This window comes from Siphateles boraxobius, unplaced genomic scaffold (assembly GCF_051911475.1).
Source record: "Siphateles boraxobius isolate OS27281-9 unplaced genomic scaffold, OSU_SipBor_1 274, whole genome shotgun sequence".
NCBI lineage: Eukaryota > Metazoa > Chordata > Actinopteri > Cypriniformes > Leuciscidae > Siphateles > Siphateles boraxobius.
In genome coordinates this window covers 395,001-422,500 of record NW_027508892.1, presented here as the reverse complement: position 1 = coordinate 422,500, position 27,500 = coordinate 395,001, and the positions used below count along the sequence as shown (strand labels likewise).

The window sequence follows — 27,500 nt, the reverse complement described above, 5'->3', positions numbered from 1 at the left end:
TTTCAGCACTATACACTCGCTAGGAACCGTTTCAGCGCTATACACTCGCGCTATAAGCCCGCTAGGAACCGTTTCAGCGCTATACGCTTGCTAGAAACTGTTTCAGTGCTATACGCTCGATAGAAACTGTTTCAGTGCTATTCGCTCGCTAGAAACTGTTTCAGTGCTATACGCTCGCTAGAAACAGTTTCAGTGCTATACGCTCGCTAGAAACAGTTTCAGTGCTATACGCTCGCTAGAAACAGTTTCAGTGCTATTGCTTGCTAGAAACTGTTTCAGTGCTATACGCTCGCTAGAAACTGTTTCAGTGCTATACGCTCGCTAGAAACAGTATCAGTGCTATACGCTTGCTAGAAACTGTTTCAGTGCTATACGCTAGCTAGAAACAGTTTCAGTGCTATACGCTCGCTAGAAACAGTTTCAGTGCTATACACTCGCTAGAAACAGTATCAGTGCTATACGCTCCCTAGGAACCGTTTCAGCGCTATACACTCGCTAGGAACCGTTTCAGCGCTATACACTCGCTAGAAACTGTTTCAGTGCTCCCTAGAAACTGTTTCATTGCTATACACTCGCTAGAAACCGTTTCAGTGCTATACACTCGCTAGGAACCGTTTCAGTGCTATACACTCGCTAGGAACCGTTTCAGTGCTATACGCTCCCTAGGAACCGTTTCAGCGCTATACACTCGCTAGAAACTGTTTCAGTGCTATACACTCGCTAGAAACCGTTTCAGTGCTATACACTCGCTAGGAACCGTTTCAGTGCTATACGCTCGCTAGAAACTGTTTCAGTGTTATACGCTCGCTAGAAACAGTTTCAGTGCTATACGCTCGCTAGAAACAGTTTCAGTGCTATACGCTCCCTAGGAACCGTTTCAGCGCTATACACTCGCTAGGAACCGTTTCAGCGCTATACACTCGCTAGAAACTGTTTCAGTGCTCCCTAGAAACTGTTTCAGTGCTATACGCTCCCTAGGAACCGTTTCAGCGCTATACGCTCCCTAGGAACCGTTTCAGCGCTATACACTCGCTAGAAACTGTTTCAGTGCTCCCTAGAAACTGTTTCAGTGCTATACACTCGCTAGAAACTGTTTCAGTGCTATACACTCGCTAGAAACTGTTTCAGTGCTCCCTAGAAACTGTTTCAGTGCTATACACTCGCTAGAAACTGTTTCAGTGCTCCCTAGAAACTGTTTCAGTGCTATACACTCGCTAGAAACAGTTTCAGTGCTATACGCTCCCTAGGAACCGTTTCAGCGCTATACACTCGCTAGAAACTGTTTCAGTGCTATACACTCGCTAGAAACTGTTTCAGTGCTCCCTAGAAACTGTTTCAGTGCTATACACTCGCTAGAAACTGTTTCAGTGCTCCCTAGAAACTGTTTCAGTGCTATACACTCGCTAGAAACAGTTTCAGTGCTATACGCTCCCTAGGAACCGTTTCAGTGCTATACACTCGCTAGAAACTGTTTCAGTGCTATACACTCGCTAGAAACAGTTTCAGTGCTATACGCTCCCTAGGAACCGTTTCAGTGCTATACACTCGCTAGGAACCGTTTGTGTGTGTGTGTGATATCTCAGAATAAACCCTCTTCAGGGGTGTGTGTGTGTGTGTGTGTATGTGTGTGTGTGTGTGTGTGTGTGTGTGTGTGTGTGTGTGTGTACTGACCCTCGGCGACCTCGAAGCCCTGGAACTTGACGGGCTGGGCGTAGTTCACCATGGCCGACAGATACGGGTGGATGTTAGTCGTCGCTCCTTCATATTTATATGAGGCGATGAGCTGTTGTTCAGCATCTGCGTCTTCAGCCGCTTCTACAGCCTAAACACACACACACAAGTCTCTGCAATTATGACCGGCATCATCATTCACACGTCTGAGATTACATTCAATTACAATCTTGATTCATTTTGATTCAATACGGATTATACATCAGATACAGAACATGTCAAGTAAAGCTGTAAACTCTACAGGAATTCTGTCAGTCGCTACATTGCTGTAATATTACAGCTTACAGTTTGAAGTTTCACGTATGGTTTTTATAGTAAAGTTATAATACTAACTTTAATTACATTCTTATGTTTCTACTCTATTTAGTTGTTGTAATATAAACATTAAAATGGTGACGGATTTATTCAAACGCACATTAAACACTGAAGGACAGATGTAGTCTAATATAATGAACATGTAATCTAGTGCATGTCTGTGTCAGAAGCTCCTCTCTAGAGTTATTCTTCTGTAGAGTTTATGTTCACTGAAAGGCTTTTCTGAGGATAATGTGACGTTATTGTTCTCCCGCTGTTTTATTGACGGATGAAACACTGATTGATGGATTACATGAGACATGATGGATTTCAGGAAGTTGTTCTGAATCTTTCAACATTCCTTCTGATGTTCATTGATGTTTATTTGCTGCTGTAACTAGAAGTAAAGAGGAAGAGATGATCGGTTCTTCTGTCACACACATTAAACACACACACACACACACACACACACACACACACACACACACACACACACACACACACACACACACACACACACACACACACACACACACACACACACACATTAAACACACACACACATTAAACACACACACACACACACACACACACATTAAACACACACACACATTTACTGACTCAATTTACTGATGAAACTCAGGCCATCCTTAAAAATATTTTGGTTTGCAGTAACAGCAAAAAAAAAAAAAGGGTCGTTAGGTAGGTCTATATATTTTTTTCAAGATTCAATATAAAAAAATTATGTAGGTATGAATTTAAACAATTTCGCATATTGTGACGTCACTGACTGGGTCTTCAAACCGTGCATCCACCGCTAGGTGTCAATACAACCTACAAACAGAGACCGGTTACGTTTTAGGGCTGTCACTTTTGTGAAAAAATCCTGTTCGATTTTTGAGACATAACTGTTCATTGAATCGATTGTAAAATCGATTTTCCACGCCTAAAGACGTTTCCATTTTCGCCAAATATAGGCAAATCCACAGACAACTAAGAGGCATTAGGACGAACGTAAAGAGGGCGCTTGAGACGCAAAAGGCAGCAATATTTCTGATGATTTATTGGCGTGAAGTTTCGTGCACAGAACAGGACAGGACAACATTCAGGAGTGCAACATTCAGAGTAGGGATGCACCGATCCGATACTCAGCATCGGTATCGGCTCCGATACTGCCATTTTTGCCGGATCGGGTATCGGTCAGACGAGGCCGATCCAAATCCGATATTGTGCGTCTACTATTCTGTGTTATAGTTAACCCACAAAAGGCACAAATATTTTCCCCACAAAAGGCACAAAAACATTATAAAGCACCATAAAGTTTTCGTGCACTATCTTATAAGTGTTCTGAAGCCATTATGTAGTATAATGTGAGATATAAATTAATATTTAAGTCATTAAATTCAAGATCACGTAAACTTTTTCCCTCTGCTGCGGTTGTCAGTCATTCTCCATTCAGCATCAAACAGCGCGTCACGTTCGGGTACGACAGTCAACATGATGAAACTCTCTCCAAGATGATTCAATGTTAATATTATTATACTTCATCTGTAGATAAAGGTCTATGGTTTCGCATAAAACAACTTTATATTGCTGGACTTTATTGCTGTAACTAAATCATGTTACTTTCTACCGGGTGTCTGTTATCACAACACTGGAGTCAGAGCACTATCATTGTTCTTCACGCGCACAGTAACTGATATTTAAAACTGTTAAAAGAAAAGGCTCAATAAACTATTGCATAGAGATAGATACTGTATAATACACTACGCATCAATATGTATTTCCTTTGTGCTTTGAACTTTTCAATGCGGACTCGACGCGCTGCGCGCTGTGACTCTGTGTTGCTTCAAGCGCATCATTCTGCGCTCGGGATGCGCATAAGCGCTTTGTGCCGCACTGTACTGGAGCCTTTTGTGCAATGAAGGATTATTAATAGCCTTTCTTGTTCTGTTCTATCTATCATATGTTGCTGCCTCATTAAACAGCTGTGCTATACATTTAAAACATGTCTCAAATTACATAGCCTAGGCTACTATAAAAAATGATCTTTTTGATTTTTGTTATCTTGTTTTTCATGAATGTATTTTACAACAATATAAAGAGCAATGTGTAACGTTTTACAAGATTTAGTGTTACACTTATTGTCTCTTATTTGTTCCCCACTACATGTTTTTTTTTTCACTAAATGTTCAGATTTTATACAATTATTGTGCACTTGTGATATTTCTAGACTAGATTTTACTGCTGAACTATCCACTAATCTAGTTTATAATAGCATTTTTGTCATATATTATGATCATATATTTTTTGGATTTGTTGTTTTTCTTTATAATGAAGTTGTCTGTATTAAGTAGACGGTGTTTAACACACAAAAGAGTGATTATCAGTTCAACACACAGTTATTGAAATTCTACTTGATTTAAAAAAAAAAAACTGCGCTGGTATCGGATTGGTATCGGTATCGGCCGATACTCAGAATTTTGGGATCGGATCGGATCGGTTTTGAAAAAGCGGTATCGTTGCATCCCTAATTCAGAGATTGAAATTAACATCCTCCAACCTGCCAAATAAGGGTAAAAATGAACTTTGGCGGGTAACGCTGTCAAATCACAAGCAAATTTGGCGTGTTTCTTTGTTTACTCACTTTACTGGGGAGGTCGTGTAAGCCAAATCTGCGTGGATTTAGCGCAAATACGCAACTCGTGACTCCTCATGATATATTAAATACAGCGTATTGTGCAGAATCTGCTCATTTCTGGCTTACTTGAACACACGTCACTAAGAAACAAATAACGGCGCGCTTGTTCACTTGCTCTGAAGTAATAGCGAATATTAAAAAGCATTTGGTTAACAGAAAAGACATTGTTATTTTCCAACATCCCGCATGTTCTGTGTACTGTATTGATCTGTCCACCTAAAACACATTTTTGATAAAAAAACAAAACAAAAAAAGGCCGGTGGTGGCTCACTCTGAAATTTCAATTTAAAAGAAACCGCTTTGATTTTAGGGTCAAATTGTAGGACGTCCTCAATAATTTGAGTTTCCTCCTCCAACATTTGAGTGGTTTCCTTCAGGTCAGTCGACACGATCACCGTTAGACAGGGGAGAAGGGAGGAAAAGATCTGGGCACAGTTTTTCCAGAACTTCGTGCCAAGTTGGTGTCGAGATGTTTTAATGCATTTTGTAGATGTATAATGTGTATAGAGTGCAGATCTAATAGATGACCGATGCAACATCATTTCCTCCCAACTATTTACATCCATCTAAGACATAAACTGTGTTTCAGTGAATCTCAGAGCTGGTCATTTTTATATTTTATGTATATGTGATAGTTTAGATGCGCACATGAAGCCCATGGTTAAGTATACCTTTCGTGTCTCGTTGCAGTCCATTTCGGAGCGCGTCGCCTTGTGAACAGCGTCTCTTGCGCATTTTTTTGTGCTTTTAATCGCTCTTGATTAAACGCATCCGCAATTTAGCAACAGTAGAGACTGCATTTTACAACAATCACGATCGTGCTGATTCTGACGGTGCGTTTGGGTTTTAGGAAGAAATGACAGCGCATCGCTGTGAAGGGAAGGAAGTTGCGCTAGACAGAATGAGTTGTAATGGTTTCATCTCAAATATCTTTTTTTCTAATCTTTGAAAGCCGAAATCTAAAATAAAAGTAGAATAATATCCCAGATCTAAAGTGTAACCACTTTGAATGTTTAGTTCTGTCCTCATTGTCAGTGATTAAGGGCTGTGGTGTTGTGCGCGCTGTGGCTCCGCGTGAGAGATCGCTCTCTCTCTTCTGGACTGCGAATAGCAAAATTGCATCACAGACAAATGGTTTAATATTATTATATATAGAAATGGCTGGCGAGAACATGTTCAAGATTACGTCTTTATAGCAATAATAAATAGTAGGCCTACGTGTATTTTCTTAATTTCTCCAGTACCCAGATAGCACACTTCTATTTGATGTGATATTTACATCTGGAAGACGTATTTGCCCGAGCTTATCAATACAGCGGTCTTTCAAAACTCAGCCCCGGGCCGTTTAATACCGAGCTTCGGTACTCATCCCTAATCATTACAGCGCGAACAGTGAATGAAACGAAATGAACGTACAAGCCATAGTGTGACATGCGTAAACCAATGGTGTAAACATAATCATAGACGATGACGCCACGGGTTTTTATTTAAAAGGAAGAACGTAGCCTACATTTGTATGTAGGCATAAGCAACTTTCACAATACTTACTAAAATATAATTAATATTATTTTATTGAATTTTATTGAATGAGTGACGGCCTGCATACTTGTTTGTGTTATGTCTGTGTTTCAGTGGGGCGGGGCTTCAACCCTGAGCGCGGATGGAGGACACCTGCGGTGGGAGTTTCTCTTCCTGATAAAAGCTTCCGGCTCCCTGCCTTCAGGAGGAACGAGCGAGGGGTTCTCCCTCCTGCGTGCTTTTCCCTTTACATGTTTTGTGTTGTTGCCGGCATGTTGTGTTTATTGTGCTTTTTGTTTGGTAAATAAATTGGTCATCTCTTGATTGAGGTTTTGGCGTCCCGCTTCTTTGTCACAACCTCTGAGCCGGGCTGTGACAAATGGGGGCTCGTCCGTTTGTTTATTTTCGCTACGTATTAAATCGTGCAGTGGCGGGACGGTAGGCCTATTTGTGAATGAAGTGTCGCTGGTGTGATGTCATGATTTTGACCGGTGTGCGGGAAATCGAGGTAAGTAGGTTATTTTAAATTGTCATTGTTATCAAAGGGGTGTGTCTCTGGGAGGCTTAGTGGCGTTACCCTTTTGGGTTTCGTCTGGTTGGGTTGTGTAGTGTTGCGGTGAAAGTGGACAGAGCAGTTGTCTCGGGGGCACTACCGTGGATTTAGGAGAGTCGCCAGTTTCTGGTTGCTTTTCCTTGCCATCGGGCTCTGTGCATAATGGAACCACCATAAGTAGCCGCATGAAGACTAGGGTTGAGTGTATGTAGTAAGTTTGGGGTTGAGTTAGTTAGAGGGACACACCTTTTTTTTATGTTGGTAGCCTAGTAATGTGGTCATTTGATTTCCATTAGGCTTACGGAGATTTCACGCACGCGGTTAAAATGTCGGCTGTAGAGGAATTTATTGCATCTCCGTCGGAAGAATTATTAGATCTTTGCACAAAAGAGCAGCTGCTTGGAATAGCTGAACATTATGAGATTGATATCAGTAATAATATGCTTAAAGAGCGGCAGAAAGCTATTGTAAGAAGTAGCTTAATAGAAAAGAGAATTCTGGCAGAAAACCCGTCTGTATCGTCACCTTCACTTTCTATGTCGACTTCAAATTTAACATTTGAACAGCAAAAAGAGTTGCTTAGCATGCAAATTGAGCATGAAAGGTTCAAAGTGAAGGTCGAAATAGATAGGGATTTGGCAGTGGAAAAAATGCGACAGGAAACAATGCAGGCAAAGCTTGATTTGGAATTTAGACTTGAAACGTACAGGGAAGGTGCTGCAGCCGGTACAGATGTGTATGCACGGTCAACTTCTTTTTCAAATAGGGGTGTTTCTGGTTTTGATGTCGTAGGAAATTTGCGGCTTGTACCGAAATTTTGCGAAAGAGATCCTGATTCTTTTTTTGTACTTTTTGAACGAATTGCCGATGCGTGTAAATGGCCGGATGCGGCCAGAGCGTTAATGCTTCAGACTGTATTGACAGGTAAAGCACAAGAGGCGTATTCGTCGTTAACTGTGGAGGATAGTCAGGATTATGTGGAAGTCAAGGCGGCAGTATTGAAAGCCTATGAACGTGTTCCAGAATTTTACAGGCAGCAATTTAGAACTTGGAAGAAAAGTGAGAAACAGAGTTATCTGGAGTTTGCTCGTGATTTACAAATGCATTTTTCCCGTTGGTGTTCTGCTGCCGAAGTCAGTGATTTTGAGGGGTTGTGCAATTTAATTGTTTTGGAACAATTTAAAAATTCGGTTCCCAGTCGCGTTGCAGTCTATGTTAGTGAACAAAAAGCACCGACTGCAACCAAGGCGGCAATGCTTGCAGACGATTATGTGTTAATGCACAAACGCATTTTTGATCAGTACGAGTCCCAGCCAAATTACAGTTTGCCAAGTGTTAATGTGTCGGACGAGATTGGGTCGCGCAAGAGTAGAGGATTCCAGTCAGAAAATAGAAATAATAGTTTGCGTGACTCAGATAAATTTTGTCAATATTGCCATAGACGGGGTCATTGGAAAGCTGACTGTTATGTACTTAAATCTAAGCCGACATTTGTTTCAGGTGCTTCGGCTAAAGCAATGGGTTTAGCGGCCCCTGTGCGTTCGTGTGACTCAAGTTTGTCTGATGGGAATACTTTTGGACAAACTAAAACTTTGTGTTCTGCAGTGCTGAATTCGTACCAGCCTTTTGTTAGAACAGGGTTTGTGTCTTTGTTAGGCAGTGGGGTAAAAGTGCCTGTCAAAATTTTAAGAGACACAGGAGCATTTGATTCCTTTATTCTGGCCGATGTGTTGCCCTTTTCTCGGGAGTCAGATTTGGGTAGCTTAGTGCCAGTTCGGGGAATGGGGTTAAATGTTTTGCATGTGCCACTGCATAAAGTGATGCTTGAATGTGATCTGTTTCAGGGTGAGGCCGCACTGGCGGTGCATCCGGCGTTGCCGATTGAAGGAGTCACCGTTATTCTTGGTAACAAACTAGCAGGTGATCGGATTTGGCCCGATATCCCACCGTTGGGGGCGGTGGAGGAAAAACGTTGGTTAGGTCAGGAGCTGGATGAAGGCAGGTTGGATTTTCCTGAAGTTTTTACGGCTTGTGCGGTAACGCGTGCTATGTCGCGCGTAAAAATTGATGAGGAATCTACCGCACTGTCTTGTGCGAATAAGCCTTTGAAAAGAATGTACTTGCCTTTGGCTGATTTCCCTGTGTCTGTATCTTGCAGTGAGTTGGTCTCAGAGCAACAGGGGGATTCCTCTTTATCTGAGCTGTTTCAGCACGTGAAGCCCGACGCTGAGATAGAGGATAGTGTCAGTGGATATTTTCTCCAGAACTCATTGTTAGTGAGAAAGTGGGTGGATCATAAAGGTAAAGTCCTTGGGGAACCGCTTCTTCAGGTTGTGCTGCCATTAAGATTTCGTGAGGCGGTTTTGAAGGTGGCACATAATGAATCTGGGCATGCGGGCGTTAATAAAACTTATGACAGAGTGTTGAGACATTTTTTTTGGCCTTGTGTAAAAAAAAGATGTTTCCGCCTATATTAAAACTTGTCATACGTGTCAGCTTACCGATAAACCGAATCAGACGTTAAAACCTGCTCCGCTATTTCCTATTCCTGCAGTAGGCCAGCCGTTTGAACATCTTATAATTGACTGCGTAGGTCCTTTGCCTAGATCGAAAGCGGGGGCAAATTATTCACTAACAGTGATGTGTCAGAGTACCCGGTATCCTGCGGCCTATCCTTTACGCACGATAACTACTAGGTCTGTGGTTCGTGCACTTTCTCAGTTTATTTCGATTTTCGGCATTCCAAGGGTAGTTCAATCAGATCAAGGATCTAATTTCTCCTCCCATATGTTCAGTCAGGTTTTAAAACAACTTCGTGTTCGTCATGTTCAAGCCTCGGCCTATCATGCGCAGAGTCAGGGGGCGTTAGAACGTTTCCATCAAACGTTAAAATCCCTGTTACGAGCGTATTGCACTGAATTAGGTGGGGACTGGGAGGAAGGTCTTTCCTGGTTAATGCTTTCAGCTAGAGAAGTTACACAGGAGAGCTTGGGGTTTTCCCCGAATGAGCTTGTGTTTGCGCATAAAGTGCGGGGTCCCTTAGGAGCATTGGCAGATGGTTGGAAGGATGTTGAACCTCCTGTAAACTTGATAGATTTTGTTAATGGGTTTCGACATCGCCTTTATACAGCTGGGATGTTAGCGAAAACAAATTTGGCGTCATCTCAGGAGAAAATGAAATCGTGGTATGATCGGCATGCTGAGTTACGCACGTTTAGCCGAGGGGGCCAGGTGTTGGCTCTGTTTCCGGTAATTAGTTCTCCATTTCAGGCAAAGTTTGCAGGACCTTATACGATTGTAAAGCAGGTGTCATAGCAAAATTACATTATTGCAACTCCGGAGCGTAGGAAAAGTACACAGCTTTGTCATGTGAATTTACTAAAGCCATATTTTACTAGTGTACCTCAGCCTTCTGCGTGTAGTGGTCCTCATACAGTAGTTCAAGCTCAGGCGGCGTGTGTCGCGGTCTCTACAGGTCCAGTTAAAACTGACGGTAGAGACATTGAGGAAACATTGGATGAGGTAGAAGAAATGTCTATAGGTGGTTTTAGTAACTCACAGACTTTGGCTGAACTGGAGAAGTTGTTTGCTCATTTGCCGGCGGCACGTGCGGAGCAGTTGACAGAATTAATTAATTATTTTTCTTGTTTATTTTCTGATTCACCGACGTGCACTCATCTGATAGAACATGACATTGAGGTGGACGCTGAGAAGCCAATAAAGCAGAGATTCTATCGGGTAAATATGGACAAACAAAAGCTAATGGAGGAGCAGTTAAAATATATGTTGGAAAATAACATTGCTGAACCTAGCTTTTCTAGCTGGGCTTCTCCCTGTATACTTGTTCCTAAATCGGATGGTACAATGCGTTTTTGCACTGATTTCCGTAAAGTTAATTCTGTTACCAAGCCGGACTCGTTTCCCCTCCCGAGAATGGATGACTGCATCGATCAGGTGGGTGCTGCGAAATTTGTCAGTAAGTTTGATCTCCTTAAAGGCTACTGGCAGGTGCCCTTGTCTAGACGTGCTCGTGAGATTGCTGCGTTTATTACCCCAAAGGGATTATATTCGTATAAGGTAATGCCGTTTGGGCTTCGTAATTCACCTGCGACCTTTCAGCGTCTCATGAATCACGTTGTATGTGACATGCATGGTTGCGCGGTATATCTTGACGATGTAGTCATTTATTCAAACACCTGGGATAGTCACTTGGAACGTATGCGGGAATTGTTTACTCGTTTGGCGGAGGCAAAGCTCACGGTCAATCTCGCAAAGTGTGAGTTTGCAAGGGCGACCGTGACTTATCTTGGCCGAGTAGTTGGGCAGGGGCAGGTGCGTCCGGTGAATGCAAAAATTCAGGCGGTGGAGCAGTTTCCAGTTCCAACAACTAAAAAAGAGCTGATGCGTTTTCTGGGGCTGGTAGGTTATTACAGAGCATTCTGTAGAAACTTTTCTAGCGTTGTAGCACCTCTCACTGATTTGTTGAGGGATAAAGTCAACTTTTTCTGGTCCTCTGTTTGTCAAAGTGCCTTCCAATATGTCAAAACGCTCTTATGTACCGCTCCAGTGTTAGCGGCGCCACGTTTGGACAGATCGTTTAAATTGTATGTGGATGCAAGCCAGGTAGGGGCTGGGGCGGTCCTCATGCAAGAGGATGACTGTGGTATTGAGAGGCCGGTTAGTTTCTTTTCAAAGAAATGTAATCGTTACCAGGGGAATTATTCTGTGATCGAAAAGGAGACGCTTGCTCTGATTTTGGCTCTAAAACATTTTGATGTTTATGTTAGTGGTAGTGCTCCTGTGGTGGTCTTTACCGATCATAATCCGTTGACTTTCTTAAATTCTTTACAGTGTCCGAACCAAAGATTGATTCGATGGTCATTGTTTTTGCAGTCCTATTGCTTGGACGTTCGCTATGTGAAGGGAGTGGACAATATAATTGCGGACGCGCTGTCTAGGGCGCCGCTAGGGTAATTGTTTGGTACTTATAGTCGTTTGCCTCTTCTGGATTCTTTAAATTGCCTTTTAGGTATATCGACTGCTGAACCAGAAGTGGGACTGAAAGATACAGATGATTGGAATAGTAATGGCTAGTTAAGTATTCATTTATTTATCCTGGAACGTTGGTAGGGGGTGGGATAATTGTTTTGAGTTTAAGTGGGAGTAATATTTATTGTTGTCGGGTTTCCTTCTGGGGTTCCCCTTTTTATGGGGGGGAGTGTGACGGCCTGCATACTTGTTTGTGTTATGTCTGTGTTTCAGTGGGGCGGGGCTTCAACCCTGAGCGCGGATGGAGGACACCTGCGGTGGGAGTTTCTCTTCCTGATAAAAGCTTCCGGCTCCCTGCCTTCAGGAGGAACGAGCGAGGGGTTCTCCCTCCTGCGTGCTTTTCCCTTTACATGTTTTGTGTTGTTGCCGGCATTTTGTGTTTATTGTGCTTTTTGTTTGGTAAATAAATTGGTCATCTCTTGATTGAGGTTTTGGCGTCCCGCTTCTTTGTCACAACCTCTGAGCCGGGCTGTGACAGTATTAGTTGTTTGAAGAGTAAAAAAAAAATCGGTCGAAAAAATTTAAATTGGGTCGGTCCTAAATTGACAGAGTCGGTCGGGTTACGGCAAACAATAATATTTTTAAGGATGGCCTAACAGGATTTGAAAAACTGAGACCCAAAAGTATAGAATTATTGTGATTATTGGATGGCAGTCTGAGAAACATAAACACACACGTGTTTCAGACTATCGTGTGTTTCAGACTAGCGTCTGATTCAGACACACGTGTTTCAGACTAGCTTGCGTTTCAGACTAGCGCGTAATTCAGACACCTGTGTGTTTCAGTCTAGCGTGTGTTTCAAACTAGCGTCTAATTCAGACACGTGTGTTTCAGACTAGCGTGTGTTTCAGACGTGTGTGATTCAGACAAGTGTTTTCGACTAGCGTGTGTTTCAAACTAGCGTCTGATTCAGACACCTGTGTGTTTCAGACTAGGGTGTGTTTCAGACTAGCGTCTGATTCAGACACGTGTGTTTCAGACTAGCGTGTGATTCAGACACGTGTTTCAGACTAGCGTGTTTCAGACTAGCGTCTGATTCAGACACCTGTGTGTTTCAGACTAGCGTGTGACTCAGACACGCATGTGTTTCAGACTAGCGTGACTTGCGTGTTTCAGACTAGCATGTGAATCAGATTAGCGTGACTTGCGTGTTTCAGACTAGCATGTGTTTCAGACTAGCGTGACTTGCGTGTTTCAGACTAGCGTGTGTTTCAGACTAGCACGTGAATCAGACTAGCGTGACTTGCGTGTTTCAGACTAGCGTGTGATTCAGACACGCGTGTGTATCAGACTAGCGTGCGTTTCAGACTAGCGTGCGTTTCAGACTAGCGTGCGTTTCAGAATAACGTGTGATTCAGACACGTGTTTCAGACTAGCGTGCGTTTCAGACGTGTGTTTCAGACTAACGTGTGATTTAGACACGTGTGTTTCAGACTAGCGTGTATCAGACTAACGTGTGATTTAGACACGTGCCTTTCAGACTAGCGTGTTTCAGACTAGCGTGTGATTCAGACTAGCATGACTTGCGTTTCAGACACACGTGTGTTTCAGACTAGTGTGTTTCAGACACATGCGTTTCAGACTAGCATGTGATTCAGATACGTGTGTGTTTCAGACTAGCGTGTTTCAGACACATGCGTTTCAGACTAGCATGTGATTCAGATACGTGTGTGTTTCAGACTAGCGTGTGATTCAGACACGCGTGTTTCAGACTAGTGTGTTTCAGACACATGCGTTTCAGACTAGCATGTGATTCAGATACGTGTGTGTTTCAGACTAGCGTGTTTCAGACACATGCGTTTCAGACTAGCATGTGATTCAGATACGTGTGTGTTTCAGACTAGCGTGTGATTCAGACACGCGTGTTTCAGACTAGCGTGTGATTCAGACACGTGTTTCAGACTAGCGTTTTCAGACTAGCGTCTGATTCAGACACCTGTGTGTTTCAGACTAGCGTGTGATTCAGACACGCATGTGTTTCAGACTAGCGTGACTTGCGTGTTTCAGACTAGCATGTGAATCAGATTAGCGTGACTTGCGTGTTTCAGACTAGCATGTTTCAGACTAACGTGTGATTCAGACACGTGTGTTTCAGACTAGCGTGTATCAGACTAACGTGTGATTCAGACACGTGCCTTTCAGACTAGCGTGTTTCAGACTAGCGTGTGATTCAGACTAGCGTGACTTGCGTGTTTCAGACACGCGTGTGTTTCAGACTAGCGTGCGATTCAGACACACTTGTGTTTCAGACTAGCATGTTTCAAACTAGCGTGCGTTTCAAACTAGCGTGTGATTCAGACACGTGCGTTTCAGACTAGCGTGTGATTCAGACACGCTTGTTTCAGACTAGCGTGCGTTTCAGACACGCGTGTTTCAGACACGTGTTCCAGACTAGTGTGTTTCAGACTAGCGTGTGATTCAGACAAGTGTGTTTCAGACACGCGTCTGTTTCAGACTAGCGTGCGTTTCAGACTAGCGTGCGTTTCAGACTAGCGTGCGATTCAGACTAGCGTGTGATTCAGACTAGCGTGTGATTCAGACTAGCGTGTGATTCAGACTAGCGTGTGATTCAGACTAGCGTGTGATTCAGACACGCTTGTGTTTCAGACACGCTTGTGTTTCAGACTAGCGTGCGATTCAGACTAGAGTGTGATTAAGACTAGTGTGTGATTCAGACTAGCGTGTGATTCAGACACGCTTGTGTTTCAGACACGCGTGCGTTTCAGACTAGCGTGTGATTCAGACTAGCGTGTGATTCAGACTAGCGTGTGATTCAGACTAGCGTGCGATTCAGACACGCGTGCGTTTCAGACTAGCGTGTGTTTCAGACTAACGTGTGATTCAGACTAACGTGTGTTTCAGACTAGCGTATGATTGAGACTAGCGTATGACTCAGACTAGCGTATGATTCACACCGATCAAACGTGTTTAGCACCGCACCTTCTTCTTGTTGTCGATGTCGGACGCTTCAGACACGTCGGTGACGTCAGTGATTTCTGAGATCTCGGTGATGTCGTCGTCTGTGATCTGAAACACAGAGATGATGTAAGAGTATGGAAGGCCAAATGGGTCATAATTCGCCATTAACAAAACACCATATTATGCGGCGTTTTAGACGAAAAGACATCGCAAAATATGTGCTCTGTAGTACAAGCGGCGTAAATAACGACGCTTTCACCGCAGAACCACCATTAATATACCAACAGATAAGCCACTGTAGCTCAACATACTTCAATACTGTGTGATTTTAACGGCGGTTCTGCGGTGAAAACGCTGTAAGTTACGCCGCTACGGATCCGCTGATGAACTGGATCCACTCACCTTCTTCCTGATGCTGTTGTCCCGTCCCTCGGGATCGCCGGGATCCTCCGACAGCGTCTGAGAGATGATGGGCTTAACGTCTGAGTTCAACTCTTTACCATCCAGCGCTAGAGAGAGATTAATCAATGATGATTAATAAGTGTGTGTGTGTGTGTGTGTGTGAGAGTGTTAGTGAGCGAGCGAGCAAGTGAGTGAGAGTGTGTGTGTGTGTGTGTGTGTGTATTTACCGCTGTCCAGATCTTCATCATTCTCATCTTCTCCTGCTTGTATGCTCATCTCTCCAGCCTCCATGTGCTTCTTAAACGACTCCAACTGCTCTGTAACACAATAATCAGTCACATGATCATTCCTGACAGTCACATGATCATTCCTGAGTCACATGATCATTCCTGACAGTCACATGATCAATCATAACAGTCACATGATCAATCATAACAGTCACATAATCATCCCTGACAATCCTGACAATTACTTAAAAACATTATTACAAGCTTACCATTTAAAGTCGAGCTACAGCAAGCATAGAGTTTTGAACACTGGCTGGTTATGTACTTGCTCAAAAAAATATTTTGGATAATTTTTTCCCCAAGAAAGTTACAGAATGCAGCTTTAATTGACAGAATACAATTTGTGCAGATCCTCATCTAACTGTCGTGTAATTTCTTGCGGTGTCCCCCAGGGGTCAGTATTGGGCCCTAAACTATTCAAATTGTACATCAATGATATATTTAATGTTTCACAATTACTTAAGTGTGTTTTATTTGCAGATGACACCAACATTTTCTATTGTGATTACAATTATGATAAGGTTATTAATGTTGTAAATACTGAACTAAGGAATATAAAAAAAATAGATGGATAGCAATAAATTATCTTTAAACTTAAATGAAACTAAAGCCATATTATTTGGTAATTATAAAACAAACCCGAAAAAGAAGATTGAGATAGAGGACATACAAATTGAAAATGTCTCTGAAATATTTTAGGAGTTACAATAGATAATAAACTAACTTGGAAAACTCACATCAGACTCATAAAAACCAAAGTCTGAAAAAGCCTTGCAATAATAAATAAAGTTTAACCCTAACCCTTGATTATAAGACAGTCCGTACCCTGTATTGTTCCCTTATTATACCGTACTTAACGTACTGTGTTGAAGTATGGGGAAATAATAATAACAACTCAATACAGTCACTCCTTATCTTACAAAAAAGGGCTATACGTACCATACACAAAACTGAATATCTTGCACACACAAATCCACTTTTTCTCGAAGTTATTAAAAATACAAGACCGAGTTATTCACACAGAGAGAGCAGTTGTACGGTTTGAGGAGCTATGGGAACTTTAAAATACCAAATAGTCTGGGGCTCGAACACAAACAATGTCAAAGCATTCACCAGTTTAAAGCACTCTATAAACAGGAGGTCTCATCACAGTACAAGGGGGCGGGGCTTGTGATGCGTTCATGTATTCATAGGCTGTGTTATCTTACCTTGTAGGCATTCTGATTACCATTGTTGGTATTACTATAATTGTTACCTGCGGTAATATATGGTGTGTAATTAAGATATGTTTGTGTTTTTCAATGTGTATATATAAATATGTAATTGAGAGTTATGATAACGTTAACAATTAAGGAAGCAGCAACCTTTGTTTTGCTTTTTAATTGTAACAGACCGGGTCTCAATAAGTCTGACTTCTTCCCACTCCGTTTTGAGCAATTGATTGATTTATGTTGTTAAAGTAAGGTGAATTTACCTTGTTGTATGAATCAAATGCTTTTTTATTGCCTTTGTCACTATATTGCTCGAAATAACATTTCATTTCACTTCATAATAATAATGTTTTTATTTTAGAGGAATATTGTTGAAATTCTGTAAACTTCTATCCATAAAAATTAGTGAAATCATGCGAATGTGAATGTAAATGAAGTGAACCGTGTGCACATTATACTTCCACATGTGTTAAACTCGCATCATTTACTGTGAACCAAGAAGCTCTGAAAACATGCTGTTATCATGAACAGAGTATTAACATTTCATGTTTAATGGTGATGAATGTTGCCGTGTTAGTGTGATTCCTGTGTTAAACTGGCGTCTCACGTACTCTGCTCCACCTCAGGCTTCAGGCGCTTGTTTTTGATGAGGATCTTGCGTTTGAGGTCGTTGGGCGACGGCAGCTGCTGCCCCGCTTCAATCTGAAACACAACATCAACACATTCAGCCAGCAGAGTGTGTGTGTGTGTGTGTGTGTGTGTGTGTGTGTGTGTGTGTGTGTGTGTGTGTGTGTGTGTGTGTGTGTGTGTGTGTGAGAGAACAGGAGCTCACGTACTGGAAATCCCTCCAGCGGCTGCTTGAGTAACAGCTCTCCGAAGATCTCCTCGCAGTATCTGGCCATCTTATACTGCTGCGGTTTACTGCAACACACACACACACACACACACAGCTGTGAGCACTGCCGCTCGTCCACACACACACACACACACACACAGCTGTAAGCACTGCCGCTCGTCCACACACACACAGCTGTAAGCACTGCCGCTCGTCCACACACACACACACAACTGTAAGCACTGCCGCTCGTCCACACACACACACACACAGCTGTGACCACTGCCGCTCGTCCACACACACACACACACACACACACACACACACACACACACACACACACACACACACACACACACACACACACACACACACACACACACACACACACACACAGCTGTAAGCACTGCCGCTCGTCCACACACACACACAGCTGTAAGCACTGCCGCTCGTCCACACACACACACACAGCTGTGAGCACTGCCGCTCGTCCACACACACACACACAGCTGTGACCACTGCCGCTCGTCCACACACACACACACACACACACACACACACACAGCTGTAAGCACTGCCGCTCGTCCACACACACACACAGCTGTAAGCACTGCCGCTCGTCCACACACACACACACAGCTGTAAGCACTGCCGCTCGTCCACACACACACACACCCAGCTGTAAGCACTGCCGCTCGTCCACACACACACACACACACACAGCTGTAAGCACTGCCGCTCGTCCACACACACACACACACACAGCTCAGAGCACTGCCGCTCGTCCACACACACACACACACACACACACAGCTGTAAGCACTGCCGCTCGTCCACACACACACACACACAGCTCAGAGCACTGCCGCTCGTCCACACACACACACACACACACACACACACACACAGCTGTAAGCACTGCCGCTCGTCCACACACACACACACACACACACACACACACACAGCTGTAAGCACTGCCGCTCGTCCACACACACACACACACACACACACAGCTGTAAGCACTGCCGCTCGTCCACACACACACACACACACACACAGCTGTAGGCACTGCCGCTCGTCCACACACACACACACACACACACACACTGCCCCTATCCCTAAACCTGCCCATCACACACATACACACACACACACAGCTGTAAGTACTGCCGCTCGTCCACACACACACACACACACACACACACACAGGACGCTCTTTACCTGCAGTGGTTCTCAAAGGACAGAATAACAGGATAATCAGACGTTGTGAACGCTGTTTCCTTTATGGCTTGAATTACGTCCTGTTACACAAACAAACAACAAACAAAGAACAAAAACAAACAAACAAACAAACAAACAAACAGCACATCAGACTCACAGAAAAGCAGATTATGTCACCATGTACTGCTGAACAAAAACATATTTCACTGCAGTCATCATTTAGTTCAATCTCTGTTACTTCAATTCACATTCTTTTTTCGTACCCTTTAGTGAAGAAAGTTTCCGGGAAGAAAGCATTTAGGTTTAAGGCTTCTGCAGATTGGAATAATTTACACTTAAATGTACCATCTTTGACTTCATTTTACATGTTTAAAAATGGTTTGTTTCGTTGTATTGAAACTTGTTGTAATTGCTTTAGATTATATATCTATGATTATATTTATTAATGCTAGGCAAAAATTCATAGGCAAAAAAAGAAGTAATTGTTGTAGTGGTGTTTGTTGTTTTGAATTAGGTGTTTTAGTTTTGTCTTGTGTATATTGTTTTGTTTTGTGTTATGTTATTTAACTTTGGTGTAATTGGACCCCCTTGAAAACAAGATGATGCATCTCAAGGGGCTTAAACTAAAGAATAAATATGTTACAACACAGTTCCAGTAGTGGGATTGAATAAATGCACTCAATAATGTCCACAATGGTTTCGGTGGACACCCAAATAATGATATGGTAAATTGACTGCATTTATATAGCGCCTTAACAGATCCATGGCCACCAAAGCGCTTTACATATTGCCTCATATTCATCCATTCATTCACTCATTCATTCACTCATTCACACACCGACGGCGGTGTCAATAGCCATCTCGCTCATGGTGGAACCGGGGATAGAACCACCAACCTTCTGGTTTGTAGACAACCTTCATGAACCACTGAGCCACTGCCACCCCGTGTTCCCTCAGAAGGGAACTGGGGGTGGTCCCTTCCCTTCCCTTTGGAAGATCAAACCCAATGTTGAAAATGAAAATCAGATTGATGTCAGAATCCAACATCAGATTGAGATTAATCTCCAATGTTGGACAGACATTATACTGTGGTTGAAAGTGAAAATCGACGTCGACGTCCGAAACCAACATCAGTCGGAGGCGACCAAAATACTGATATACTGATATACTCATCTACTGATATACTCATATACTGATATACTCATCTACTGATATACTCATCTACTGATATACTCATCTACTGATATACTGATATATTTATATACTCATCTACTGATATACTCAACTACTGATATACTCATCTAATGATATACTCATATACTGATATACTCATCTACTGATATACTACTATACTGATATACTCATATACTGATATACTCATCTACTGATATACTCATCTACTGATATACTGATATACTGATATACTCATATACTGATATACTCATCTACTGATATACTACTATACTGATATACTCATATACTGATATACTCATCTACTGATATACTCATCTACTGATATACTGATATACTGATATACTCATATACTGATATACTCATCTACTGATATACTCATCTACTGATATACTGATATATTTATATACTCATCTACTGATATACTCATCTACTGATATACTCATCTACTGATATACTCATCTACTGATATACTCATATACTGATATACTCATCTACTGATATACCCATCTACTGATATACTCATCTACTGATATACTCATCTACTGATATACTCATCTAATGATATACTCATATACTGATATACTCATCTACTGATATACCCATCTACTGATATACTCATCTACTGATATACTACTATACTGATATACTCATATACTGATATACTCATCTACTGATATACCCATCTACTGATATACTCATCTACTGATATACTACTATACTGATATACTACTATACTGATATACTCATATACTGATATACTCATCTACTGATATACTACTATACTGATATACTCATATACTGATATACTCATCTACTGATATACTCATCTACTGATATACTCATCTACTGATATACTGATATACTGATATACTGATATACTCATATACTGATATACTCATCTACTGATATACTCATCTACTGATATACTCATCTACTGATATACTCATCTACTGATATACTCATCTAATGATATACTCATCTAATGATATACTCATCTACTGATATACTCATCTACTGATATACCCATCTACTGATATACTCATCTACTGATATACTCATCTAATGATATACTCATATACTGAAATACTCATCTACTGATATACTCATATACTCATCTACTGATATACTCATCTACTGATATACTCATCTACTGATATACTCATTTACTGATATACTCATCTACTGATATACTCATTTACTGATATACTCATCTACTGATACTACTGATATACTCATCTACTGATATACTCATATACTGATATACTCATATACTGATATACTCATCTACTGATATACTCATCTACTGATATACTCATCTACTGATATACTCATCTACTGATACTCATCTACTGATATACTCATCTACTGATATACTCATCTACTGATATACTCATCTACTGATATACTCATTTACTGATATACTCATCTACTGATATACTCATCTACTGATATACTCATATACTGATATACTCATCTACTGATATACTCAACTACTGATATACTCATTTACTGATATACTCATCTACTGATATACTCATCTACTGATATACTCATCTACTGATATACTCATCTACTGATATACTCATCTACTGATATACTCAACTACTGATATACTCATTTACTGATATACTCATTTACTGATATACTCATCTACTGATACTACTGATATACTCATCTACTGATATACTCATCTACTGATATACTCATCTACTGATATACTCATTTACTGATATACTCATTTACTGATATACTCATTTACTGATACTACTGATATACTCATCTACTGATATACTCATTTACTGATATACTCATTTACTGATATACTCATCTACTGATACTACTGATATACTCATCTACTGATATACTCATTTACTGATATACTCATTTACTGATATACTCATCTACTGATATACTCATCTACTGATATACTCATCTACTGATATACTCATTTACTGATATACTCATCTACTGATATACTCATCTACTGATATACTCATTTACTGATATACTCATTTACTGATATACTCATCTACTGATATACTCATCTACTGATATACTCATCTACTGATATACTCATCTACTGATACTACTGATATACTCATCTACTGATATACTCATTTACTGGTATACTCATTTACTGATATACTCATCTACTGATACTACTGATATACTCATCTACTGATATACTCATCTACTGATATACTCATCGACTGATATACTCATTTACTGATATACTCATCTACTGATACTACTGATATACTCATCTACTGATATACTCATGTACTGATATACTCATGTACTGATATACTGATATACTCATTTACTGATATACTGATATACTGATATACTCATCTACTGATATACTTATATACTGATATACTCATATACTGATATACTCATATACTGATATACTCATATACTGATATACTCATCTACTGATATACTCATATACTGATATACTCATCTACTGATATACTCATCTACTGATATACTCATCTACTGATATACTCATTTACTGATATACTCATCTACTGATATACTCATTTACTGATATACTCATTTACTGATATACTCATCTACTGATACTACTGATATACTCATCTACTGATATACTCATATACTGATATACTCATATACTGATATACTCATCTACTGATATACTCATCTACTGATATACTCATCTACTGATACTCATCTACTGATATACTCATCTACTGATATACTCATCTACTGATATACTCATCTACTGATATACTCATCTACTGATATACTCAACTACTGATATACTCATTTACTGATATACTCATCTACTGATATACTCATCTACTGATATACTCATCTACTGATATACTCATTTACTGATATACTCAACTACTGATATACTCATTTACTGATATACTCATTTACTGATATACTCATCTACTGATACTACTGATATACTCATCTACTGATATACTCATCTACTGATATACTCATTTACTGATATACTCATTTACTGATATACTCATTTACTGATACTACTGATATACTCATCTACTGATATACTCATTTACTGATATACTCATTTACTGATATACTCATCTACTGATACTACTGATATACTCATCTACTGATATACTCATTTACTGATATACTCATTTACTGATATACTCATCTACTGATATACTCATCTACTGATATACTCATCTACTGATATACTCATTTACTGATATACTCATCTACTGATATACTCATCTACTGATATACTCATTTACTGATATACTCATTTACTGATATACTCATCTACTGATATACTCATCTACTGATATACTCATCTACTGATATACTCATCTACTGATACTACTGATATACTCATCTACTGATATACTCATTTACTGATATACTCATTTACTGATATACTCATCTACTGATACTACTGATATACTCATCTACTGATATACTCATCTACTGATATACTCATCGACTGATATACTCATTTACTGATATACTCATCTACTGATACTACTGATATACTCATCTACTGATATACTCATTTACTGATATACTCATCTACTGATATACTCATCTACTGATATACTCATCTACTGATATACTCATCTACTGATATACTCATCTACTGATATACTCATTTACTGATATACTCATTTACTGATATACTCATCTACTGATATACTCATCTACTGATATACTCATCTACTGTTATACTCATCTACCGATATACTCATCTACCGATATACTCATCTACCGATATACTCATCTACTGATATACTCATCTACTGATATACTACTATACTGATATACTCATATACTGATATACTCATCTACTGATATACTCATCTACTGATATACTCATCTACTGATATACTACTATACTGATATACTCATCTACTGATATACTCATCTACTGATATACTCATATACTACTATCCTACTATACTGATATACTCATATACTACTATACTGATATACTCATATACTGATATACTCATATACTGATATACTCATCTACTGATATACTCATCTACTGATATGCTCATCTACTGATATACTCATCTACTGATATACTCATCTACTGATATACTACTATACTGATATACTCATCTACTGATATACTCATCTACTGATATACTCATATACTACTATCCTACTATACTGATATACTCATATACTACTATACTGATATACTCATATACTGATATACTCATATACTGATATACTCATCTACTGATATACTCATCTACTGATATACTCATCTACTGATATACTCATCTACTGATATACTCATCTACTGATATACTCATTTACTGATATACTCATCTACTGATATACTCATATACTGATATCCTACTATACTGATATACTCATATACTGATATACTCATCTACTGATATACTCATCTACTGATATACTCATATACTGATATACTGATATACTCATCTACTGATATACTCATCTACTGATATACTCATCTACTGATATACTCATATACTGATATACTGATATACTCATATACTGATATACTCATATACTGATATACTCATATACTGCTATACTGATATACTCATATACTGATATACTCATATACTGATATACTGATATACTGATATACTCATGTACTAATATACTCATGTACTGATATACTCATGTACTGATATACTCATATACTGATATACTCATGTACTCATATACTCATATACTGATATACTGATATACTCATCTACTGATATACTGATATACTCATCTACTGATATACTCATCTACTGATATACTCATATACTGATATACTCATATACTGATATACTCATCTACTGATATACTCATCTACTGATATACTCATCTACTGATATACTGATATACTCATGTACTGATATACTCATATACTGATATACTGATATACTCATTTACTGATATACTGATATACTGATATACTCATCTACTGATATACTGATATACTGATATACTCATATACTGATATACTCATATACTGATATACTCATATACTGATATACTCATCTACTGATATACTGATATACTGATATACTTATATACTGATATACTCATATACTGATATACTCATATACTGCTATACTGATATACTCATATACTCATATACTCATATACTGATATACTGATATACTCATATACTGATATACTCATTTACTGATATACTGATATACTGATATCATCAAATACTGATATACTGATATACTGATATACTGATATACTCATCTACTGATATACTCATCTATTGATATACTCATCTACTGATATACTGATATACTGATATCATCAAATACTGATATACTGATATACTCATCTACTCATATACTGATATACTGATATACTCATCTACTGATATACTGATATACTCATGTACTGACATACTCATTTACTGATATACTCATATACTGATATACTACTATACTGATATACTACTATGCTGATATACTCATCTACTGATATACTCATCTACTGATATACTCATCTACTGATATACTCATCTACTGATATACTCATCTACTGATATACTCATCTACTGATATACTCATCTACTGATATACTCATATACTGATATACTCATATACTGATATACTGATATACTGATATACTCATACACTGATATACTGATATACTGATATACTCATATACTCATATACTGATATACTGATATACTGATATACTCATATACTGATATACTCATATACTCATATACTGATATACTGATATACTCATATACTGATGTACTCATATACTGATATACTCATATACTGATATACTCATATACTGATATACTGATATACTCATATACTGATATACTACTATACTGATATACTACTATACTGATATACTACTATACTGATATACTCATATACTGATATACTCATATACTGATATACTACTATACTGATATACTGATATACTGATATACTGATATACTCATATACTGATATACTGATATACTGATATACTCATATACTGATATACTACTATACTGATATACTCATATACTGATATACTCATATACTGATATACTCATATATTGATATACTGATATACTGATATACTCATCTACTGATATACTGATATACTCATCTACTGATATACTGATATACTCATCTACTGATATACTGATATAATCATCTACTGATATACTCATATACTGATATACTGATATACTGATATACTCATATACTGATATACTCATATACTGATATACTCATATACTGATATACTCATATACTGATATACTGATATACTGATATACTCATATACTGATATACTACTATACTGATATACTCATCTACTGATATACTCATATACTGATATACTCATATACTGATATACTACTATACTGATATACTACTATACTGATATACTCATATATTGATATACTCATATACTCATCAACTGATATACTGATATACTCATATACTGATATACTGATATACTCATATACTGATATACTGATATACTCATCTACTGATATACTGATATACTCATATACTGATATACTCATATACTGATATACTGATATACTCATATACTGATATACTACTATACTGATATACTCATCTACTGATATACTCATATACTGATATACTACTATACTGATATACTACTATACTGATATACTCATATATTGATATACTGATATACTGATATACTCATCTACTGATATACTGATATACTCATATACTGATATACTGATATACTCATATACTGATATACTCAACTAGTGATATACTCATCTAGTGATATACTCATCTACTGATATACTCATCTACTGATATACTCATATACTCATCTACTGATATACTCATATACTGATATACTGATATACTCATCTACTGATATACTGATATACTCATCTACTGATATACTCATATACTGATATACTCATATACTGATATACTCATCTACTGATATACTCATCTACTGATATACTGATATACTCATGTACTGATCTACTGATATACTGATATACTCATATACTCATCTACTGATATACTCAGGGGTGCACATAACTGGTACGCAGGTACGCATGCGCGACAAAAATCAGGAATGCGTAATGCCACTTGTGTTACTACGCGCCTTTGCGTACTTAAAGGGTAACTGTCGTTTTGTTTATCTACTGGAGGCAAACTTTCGTTTAAAAGCATAATTAAAATGGAAACGTCACTTTAAAGTTTGACGGTATTTTTGTTTTCGGTCAAATTGCCTTTTGATTGGGAGAGCTAGGGGCACGTATATGATAGCATCAAAAATGGCTATTTTTAAAACAATAAGAAGGCTCGATACAACGTGCAATTTTGCTCGAAGTATCACCAGGGGCTCTACACATGAACTCGAGCATTGAGAACATTGTTTGTGGACACAGAGTTTACTAAAAAGAAAGATTTTGAACAACTCACTGTAGCTGTGTCCGTTGGCATTTTGTCAGTCACAAATAGTCGATCTCCGAATGCGAATGAACTGAGTCTGAATTTTAGTATTGCTTCTTATACGAGGATCCTTTTTCAAATACAAGGTCAATATTGTTTTTCACTTACGACAAAACAACAAATTATCCGTGAATTTATATGGA

The 27,500-nt window shown here is 39.1% G+C and overlaps 1 protein-coding gene across 7 annotated transcripts in view; it reads right to left on the bottom strand.

Annotated features, from left to right (window-relative positions):
• plcb4b (phospholipase C, beta 4b) overlaps positions 1–27,500 on the bottom strand; it is a 146,284-nt gene that overhangs the window by 45,233 nt on the left and 73,551 nt on the right. For all 7 annotated transcript variants that reach the window (XR_013207528.1, XR_013207532.1, XR_013207531.1 and 4 more), the window contains 7 exons: positions 18,722–18,801; positions 17,502–17,586; positions 17,277–17,367; positions 15,395–15,484; positions 15,168–15,274; positions 14,787–14,873; positions 1,672–1,822 (listed from right to left, as the gene is read on the bottom strand). Coding sequence is in view for 1 of the 7 variants with exons in the window: in XM_077245641.1 (XP_077101756.1) it covers positions 1,672–1,822; positions 14,787–14,873; positions 15,168–15,274; positions 15,395–15,484; positions 17,277–17,367; positions 17,502–17,586; positions 18,722–18,801 (691 nt within the window). In the remaining 6 variants the exon portion in view is untranslated. The remainder of the gene's footprint in view (positions 1–1,671; positions 1,823–14,786; positions 14,874–15,167; positions 15,275–15,394; positions 15,485–17,276; positions 17,368–17,501; positions 17,587–18,721; positions 18,802–27,500) is intronic.